The sequence below is a fragment of the Monodelphis domestica genome, chromosome 4 (genome assembly GCF_027887165.1).
Source record: "Monodelphis domestica isolate mMonDom1 chromosome 4, mMonDom1.pri, whole genome shotgun sequence".
Classification (NCBI taxonomy): Eukaryota; Metazoa; Chordata; class Mammalia; order Didelphimorphia; family Didelphidae; genus Monodelphis; species Monodelphis domestica.
In genome coordinates this window covers 271,779,047-271,787,749 of record NC_077230.1, presented here as the reverse complement: position 1 = coordinate 271,787,749, position 8,703 = coordinate 271,779,047, and the positions used below count along the sequence as shown (strand labels likewise).

Here is an 8,703-nt window from a genome sequence, read left to right as displayed (position 1 = left end):
ATTCTCCACATATCTAAGAAATATAATTTGGCAGTCAAAATAAAACAAATGTAATTTTGGGGTACATAAAAAGAGTCGTATATTCCAGGAACAAGAAGGTGATAGTTTTTCCATACTCTAGTTTGGTCAAACTACATATGTGTTATTTTATCCAGGTCTATTTGCCATAGTTTAAGAAAGACATTGACATGGTGGAGAACATCCAAAAAAGGATAATGCCATGAATGATCTTGAATACATGTCATATATGGATAATTTTAATGATTTGTGAATTTTGGCCAGAAGTAGGGAAGAATTATGGGGAAAAAATAGTTGCTTCCAAGTGTTTTAGGGCTCTCATGTTGAAAAGAGATTAGATTGGTTTAATTTATCTCCAAAGAACAATGAATAAAAATTTCAATCAGGCAAATTTAAATTTCATATGAGGATAGCATCTATAATAATAAAAATGATAACAACAATAACACAAAGTGAACTAGTTTTTCTTGAAAGTAGTAGATCCCCCCCTTTAGAGCCCATCATTAAATAGAAGCTAGATGACTCCCAGTGCTGTACAGGTATATTTGGGGCAAGCTGTGGGATATACCTTAGATTAGATGGAAGATCTCTTCAGGTTCCAAAATGCTATAGCGTTATAATTCTGAGTTGGAATTCTTCAGATATCTAAAATCTCTTTCTATTCATTAAACCACCTACACCAGTTCTTAAGGATCATAGTACTGTTAGAGATGTGTAGAACAAAATATGCAGATTTATTTTCCTTTTGTAATGCTGTAAGTTCCATGAATCTCTATATATGAGTATAAATAATTACAAATTAGTCAAATACTTTTTGACAATGTATCTTAGAGCCCCTTTATCCACAAAGTCTTGGCAGGTAAATGTCTACTCTATCGGCTATTATGGCCTTACTATAAAGCTTTTCTAATCCTTTTTAGTATTGATGGGAATTAGGATACCAATGTCGAGCTTCTTTCTTTCCTTCTAGGGGAATTGCTTCTCCAGCTCCCCGACTTACACTGTTCTCCCCAGGGGAAAGTTAGTAACCACTACTCTAATGTTATCTGAAAGGCTGAAAGGGATGGACTGAGGCTGAAACAGCAGGCCAAAAGGTTACTTTTTCCAAAATAAATTGCATTGATTTTTTTGTTTTTTATATCCTCAAGATTCTTAAGTATTCTTCCATTTCCCTTTCTTAGACAACTTTCATGTAACAAATAATATTTTTAAAGAAAAGAAAGAAAATGATGAGAGAGGGAAAAATCAGTAAAACCAATTGAAACACTGAAAAGAATCTGAAAATATCTGCAATCTTCCACAGTTTGTACATGGTCGTCTTTAAAACTGCCATTGAGACAATAGCTCATGCTGCTATAGTTCCTATTGACTCTGATCCTGAAGTAGTCTCTGTTCTTTCAAATACAGGAAGAAAAACATTGTGGTTGGGACTACATATCCCAGATACACTTTAGCATACTTGTATAAATGCTGATTATATAAATAAAGAACTTCCATATACATTGTTATGGGGTATATGCTTAATAAATTCTTTATAATCCAGTCATGGTTCAGGTTTAATTATGTTTTCTTCCTTTCTGTTCCTTTTTATTAATGACTACATGATATTTTGGAAAAGATAAAAGACCAAAAATCAGGAGATTTAAATTCAATAACTGATTTTACTCTTGACTTGCTCTGTTACTTTGGGCAAGTCATTTTCCCTCTTTGGGTACCAGTTTCTTAAATTCAAAAACAAGTTGGTGCAGCTTATAAATATTTACATCCTTTTATATCTCTACTATTCTCTGTGTCATTCACATTATGAATTTTGATAATTTAGCTGTTAGTTGCTGTAATCATTGCCCCACAGAAGTATATCCAAGAAAATTACATTTCTATATAGCTTTTTAAAAAGCAGGAGCAAAACAATCCATGGATGGATTTCATAGATCTTCTATTCATCTTAAGTGCAAGCTAGTGATGAATGAATAGTTCACATATGGAAAGATAAAACCAGCATATACACATTTGAGACATATTGCTAAAGCATCTCTAAGTTGGGATTGTACTTGATCATGTATGGAATGTTATGTTTTGCACACAAAAGCTGTAAAACTTTCCATCTCTCTCTCTCTCTCTCTCTCTCTCTCTCTCTCTCTCTCTCTCTCTCTCTCTCTCTCTCTCTCTCTCCTTTCCCCATCTTGATTTTTCTCTGTTTTCCTCTCTTTGCCCCCAGCATCTCAGCATCCACTAAATGGATTAACCCATTATTCTTATATGTCTTCTTTCACTTGAATATTCTTTCTATTACTTTCTTCAAGGCAATTTTTACATCCTTATTTCTCAGACTGTAGATGAGGGGGTTTAGCATGGGGACAATGATACTATAAAAGACAGAAGATACTTTCACTTGATCCATGGAACTGACTGAAGATGGCTGCAGATACATGAATGCAAGAGAGCCAAAAAAGATACCAACTGCTGCAATATGGGAGCTGCAGGTGCTGAAAGCTTTATATCTCCCTTCAGAGGACTGAATTTTTAAAATGCTAGCAATGATTAAAATATAAGAACAAATAATGATCAGGGTTGGGAAAATGATATTAAATGCACTGAATGCCAGAGCTACCACTTCATTGATAAAGGTGCTAGAACAAGAGAGCTTCAAGAGTGGAAGGAGATCACAGAAGTAATGCTCGATGACATTTTTCTTGCAGAAGAGCACCCTAAACAAGCAACCTGTGTTAGTTGTGGCCCCAGCTAGGCCCAATGCATACACTCCTCCCACTAACCATAAACACACCTGATAGGACATCACAAGACTGTAAACAAGGGGATTACATATAGCAACATAGCGGTCATAAGCCATCACTGCCAACATTTGACATTCTGAAATTCCAAAAAAGGCAAAAAAATAGAACTGAGTCAAACACTCAGGATAGGAGATGGTATTCTTCTTTAATAAAAAGTTCATTAGCATTTTGGGAATGATGATATTTGATTGACAGAGGTCAATGAAGGACAAACTACTGAGAAAATAGTACATGGGGTTGTGAAGATGAGAACTGAGTCTAATCAGTATGATCATGCCCAGGTTCCCAACCACAGTCACCATATAGATACCGAGGAATAGGAGGAAGAGTGGCAGCTGGAGCTCTGGCTGGTCTGTCAGCCCTTTGAGGATGAATTCAGTCACTAGTGAATAATTTCCTTTAGCCATTCTTTTTGAGGGTAGAATAAGAAGAGGCAAGAATCTATAAACATAAGGAAACAACAATAAAGAGGGTGTTTTCATTATTACTAGTCTGGAAAAGGAGTTCAGACATAATAGAAAAATTATATTACAGATGCATATAATCTTTTATTTCTGTTTTCCTAAATGCTGCTACTATAATTTCCAGTGAAATTATTCATGTAAACCAGACCATTGAAAAGTGCCTTTCTTGATATTCTCTCAAACATAAAATAATGATAATTTTTCTCATATAAATATCTACATTTTCAATCCTCACAACTTGTAGTGAATGCAACATATATTATACATGTAAATAGATATTGTATAAATAAAAATCTTAGAGAATATTGAGTCTCTAGGTCACATAGCTAGTAAGCATAAGTTATAGAACCTACAATTAATTCTCACTGGGCACCAACGCCTGAATCACTCTACTGAATTTTAAGTGATGTCTTCATTGAATTGTTAAAACTGGTTTGGGTATGAAAAAGGCACTATCTAAGGCCCAATACTCAGGCAACTTTGGAAGAGATGATATTCTTTCATCTTTTCAATTTAGCAATTTATCTTTGATTTTTTTTTTCCTTGTGGATCCTAAATCTTGTAAAATTCTAGCTAAAACCCAGTGTCTCTTGAATATCCAGGAACTCCTTTTGGAGGTTACCAACCTGTAGACTATGGGCTCTGTCTCCTTTTTCATGCTAATGAAAAGGGTCTCAGAGAATCACAGTCATTGCTAAGAGATACAATTAGAAAACTTTGAGCTAAGAAGGAAATCTGTCCTCTTTGGGGACAATAATGAGGGGCTTAATACAATTTTTACTAAAATGGCACATTACTATTTTGTTTGACCAGGAAGCTGGTAAAATATAATGTATCTAATTTTTGTAAAGTATTTGATAAAAACCTCATTAGAGAAAGAATGAAGTAATATGGACTAGACAAAATTGTAATTTAAAGGACACATAAAGAGTAGTCATTAAGAATTAAATATCATCCTGAAAGGAGGTCTCCAGTAGAGTTTACCAGGAATTATATATCAGGAATGCTGTTAAATACCTTTGATAGAATCACAGATGATATGCTTATCTGATACAAAATTTGGAGAGATAATTAACTTAAGTTTGTCCAAACACAATCCAAAAATATCACAAAAGGTTAAAAAACTGTGCTGAACTATGGTGAAATGTAATACAGATATAGATATAACAGCAGACATAGAAGGTTTCAAAAGTTTAAAAAAATTTAAAAGATGTTTAAAATTCATCTTTAGACTTCCATCTGTTTTTTCCATAGTCTACAAATTCAATAGATCTAATAAACGTAATGTGACAGTCAAGAAATCTAATTTAGGGCAACTTTAAGAGAGTGACAACTTTCAGTAATAAGGATATGATAGTTCTGACATACTCTACTTTTTTTTTAACCATATTTGGAGTATTTTGTCCAGTTCTATTTACCATAGTTTAGGAAGGACACTGTCAATGTGGAGAAGATCCAGAGAAGGCAGTAATAACCTTGACTTCATGCCAGATAATGACTGAAGTTGCAAAGAGGTGAATTTAGGTTTGATGTGAGAATAAAATCTCTAACATAATACATATACATAACCCCAAATGAAATATTTCTTTGACAGTAGTAGATTCCCTCTGAATGCAAGTCTTCAAGTGGAGGCAGGATGATTGATTGCCTTTGCTACAGGGGGTAATGGGGTGAAGTTGTAAGATATAGCTTGGACTATATAGAAGGGGCTTGGAACTCCAAAATACTGTAGTTCTGTAATTCTGAGCCTGAATATTCCAAAGCTCCAAAATCACTTTCTATTTTTAAACCATTCACACACAGTTTTTAGTCTTATTGAAGTCTACAGATGAATATGGAATTTCAATTGTTTTTCAAAGTCCTGAGGTTCCATGAATTTAATAAAAAGAATAATTGCAAATGATTGAATACTCACCCTCTAGCATTAGATTTCAAAGCCTCTTTACCCACAGCGTACTTACAGGCTATGTCTTCTTTGAAGATTATTATGGTCTGGGTATACAGCCTTCTAATCTTTTTTTAGTGTCTAAGGGAATTAGGACACATGATTCAGTCTTTGAAATTCTCTAGGTTTTGATTTTATCTGAAGAAGATTATTTTAATTATGACTTTATTTAGAGCATCTGTATTAACCATAGGGAAAGAGACAATGTCCATTAGGGTCAACAGGGCTCTACATAATGTATATTAAGGTCTTTATGTCTGTTTATAGGATTCCTGGGACTTCATTAATATTACATCAAAAAATATTTCCACAGAGACTCACTCATCTCCTAAAGGATTTCCCTTGTCTGGGAAGAAGTCATTAATATTTTTCTCAAGCTCTTAATTTGTTCACTTTTATTTACTCACTACATACATAATAAACTTTTCAGAACATGCTCCCTTTATAATATGTAGAATTTCTGATATCTGGAACTAATTTATTTGAGGTAGCATTTGGAAGCATTAAGGATATGTCTGAGATATAATGTTCCTTCATGTTTAAAATAGCTTAAACTCAGAGGTATGGTGACTGAGAAATTTGGGCAATTGGGAGAGTTGAATGTTCATGGGAAGAAAAAGTGGGGGTTGAAGGAGTGTGAAAATGAGATGCTGACCTTATTGGAGAAAAGGCAAATTGGACTGGAGGTCTGCAGATGATAACAACAAGGATCTCATTAAGAGAGGGGCTGAAAGACAAGGATACATTGAATGTATAAAGGTGGCAAGGCCAAGTAAAGAATTTATCAACCTCTACTGTATCCAGTATATTAGAGGATGTGTGAAAAACACAGTCTTGAAGAGGGTATCCAGAGATTTGGCTTCAGGAGAATGTTAGTTTTCACTGAATACCATGAAATAGAAGAAATATGAAAAGATTTAGGATGAAAAGGCATTTATTTACAATAAAGAAGAATCCTAGAGTATACAGAGGAAAAGGAATGTCCTGGAATAACTTAGGGCTAGGTTAAAAGTGTCCAGCTGCCCTCAGTTGCTGATCTCCCCTGTAAATATATTTACTGATCCTGGTCACCTAGTGCCTGAATCTTTTGCCCAAGCAATACATTGGGAGGATTTTGTTCTGGTAGGTGAGCCTTGGTAGAAAGTTGTGATTCTCAAGGTACCCTGATGTATTCTGAGGGATATATCAGCTTTTTGTCTTTACAAAGGAGCAAGTAGACTGACTTGTATATTTTGCTACTAAAAAGAAGTCTGTGCCTCTTCCATGTCAGAACTTGGGGCAAAGCCTTGATGTCCTTGTGTTAGTATCAGATCTGGGTATTCTTGTCTGTCTCTGGCTCGGTAGAGCCCTGGAATTCTACTAGATGTTGCTGAGGCTTTATGTCCCAAAGTTTGTCATTCATATCTCTTTCTTTGTATAAAAAAGAAAAAAAAACAAGGGTGGAAGATGGTGGGGACCAAAACAAGGTTTGGGGAGCAGGCCAGCAGTCTGGGGAGGGGTATGGGACATAGTTCTTGCCCATCAGATTGCTTCCTGCTAAGGTGGAACTGAGTGGGTTATTGGGTCTCTCATGGTCCTATCTCCATCTCTTCCCAGGTATTGGTATTGGTGATGTCTGAAAGATATCAATAGGAGAATTTTATGGACAGTTGAGAAGTATGTAGGGTAACCATGATGAAACCAGTCCCCAGGAGTTATGTTATGGAAATGCTGGTTCATGTGGGCTAATCAGGTAGCCCTAGGGCCAATGGATGAGCCCAGGGGCTAGCAGAGTAGGCTCTTTGGAGTTGGAAGTATGGAGTAACAGGTCTTAAGTCTCCCTTAGAAGAAATGAGTATGTAAGATAGAGTGATACAGAAAGCAAAGATGATACAATAACAATTAACAACATTAACTAACATGAGGTTTCTTTGCATTTTAGTAGCTTATCCCCAATATCAACCAAACTTCATTTCAGATCTCACATGCCCCATGTAATTATCTGAGTTCCCAAAGTCATTTTTTTTTCTGACAGTCATGGATAGGTTTCCTCTTTGGTAGCATGAACACCCAAGTTACAAGATTCTTGTAGATAGATTCTCTGCCCCACCATCAGTGATTACATAAAATAATTAATTCATAAGAGATTGATTGTACTCCAGTTGAAACAAAAACTTGAGGTGGGGGTACAGATACTTAGATAAGTAGTGGAATATATTTTATTGCTATGCACATTAAAATTTCAGGGGCATCAAACACCAATTCTCTTGATTGTTTGAGATATGGAATCACATATTAGACTACACACAGTCACCTCTTACAATTTGCCTCATACTCTTATTTTCCATTGGCCACTTGCTTTGATTATAGAAATTTGCTATGAAAGGAAAAATCAGGGAAAGGATTATAACACTGTTTGACTTCAGGTAGAAGTTAGAGTTCAATCAGTCACCTAAGTAACCATTGTACTTTACAGTCAGACTCAGAAATAATCAGGTGGGATTCACAGTTGGAAGGTCTTCCATCTCAACTATGCTGAAACTGTCCCCTCAACTTTTAGAACCTCCATCTGTGATGGTTCAGTATCACACTCCATTTGAGCATCTTGTGATTTTTTTTCTTGACTGGTGGATTATATACATCTTCTCTTCTGCTTAATTTACAACTCATCATGCTAAAAAGACCAATTATTAGAAATCATTGCTGTATTATAAACAGATTTATGCATTTCATACAGACCAAAAGTCCTAGATAAAATAAAATGTGTAGAGAAAGGGCTAACAGCTTTGTAGGGAGTTAAATTTCACATAGATATTATGTTGATAAATGATATAAAGTGCTTGGTTGGTTGCTAGCTGGTCTTAGAACAAACTTTTCACTCTGGCTGATCATAGAACAATACACACAGCCTGGAATGAGTTCTAATGTTATATTCAGAACCTGAAAGCTTTCTAAATTCCTTACAATAAAGAATTAAGATGTTACTTCCAAAGCAACATATACGTACTTGCTAATTTTGAGATAGCCAAATCCATTAGGGAAAAAGGAAGAGAGATCAGAGGAAGCAGAGAAGACAGATGAGACAGGCACAGAGCCACTGTCCCTGTGGTAGGGAGTAGGAAGATGGCATTTCTGAAAGAGAAGAGACAGGCCATGTTCATTTACCTCTAGGGAGTTTGGACAAGGGATTTAGATAGCTTTGGGTCTGGGTTTTGACAATTTAAAATGAGTATTGGTTTCTATCACTCAGAGCCATTCCCTTTGTCCCTTTCTGGGCAGCAGCCTCATGAGTAGACTTAGAATTGTGTAATCTGGATTCCACTTCTCTTCATGGCTTTGCTTCATCTCATTCACACATTCAAGGGAATCCAGTCTTTATAGCAACCTGTCAAGCCTCCAGTCCAAAGATTGTCCTTCCTTTTACAAAATTATGAGACAAATGGCAGGGGCAAGGTAGGGGGAGTGTGGGGAGGGTAAGTCCAAGAATCCTACCCGTTGTCCT

At 35.7% G+C, this 8,703-nt stretch overlaps 1 protein-coding gene across 1 annotated transcript; it reads right to left on the bottom strand.

Moving 5' to 3' along the window:
- Positions 1-434: 434 nt before the first annotated feature.
- On the bottom strand, positions 435-3,220 carry LOC100016866 (olfactory receptor 150). Its single transcript, XM_001370568.4, has 2 exons — positions 2,309-3,220; positions 435-491 (listed from the first exon to the last, which is right to left on the bottom strand). Exons 1-2 carry the CDS (start codon positions 3,218-3,220, stop codon positions 435-437), a joined length of 969 nt encoding a protein of 322 aa, XP_001370605.3.
- Positions 3,221-8,703: the final 5,483 nt, after the last annotated feature.

Coding starts and splice junctions, on each gene's coding strand:
- LOC100016866 (XM_001370568.4), bottom strand. CDS start 3,220: ATGGCTAAAGGAAATTATTCACTAGTGACTGAATTCATCCTCAAAGGG. Junction 492..2,308: donor AAATTGCCTTGAAGAAAGTA/ATAGAAAGAATA, acceptor GGGATCTACTAC/TTTCAAGAAAAACTAGTTCA.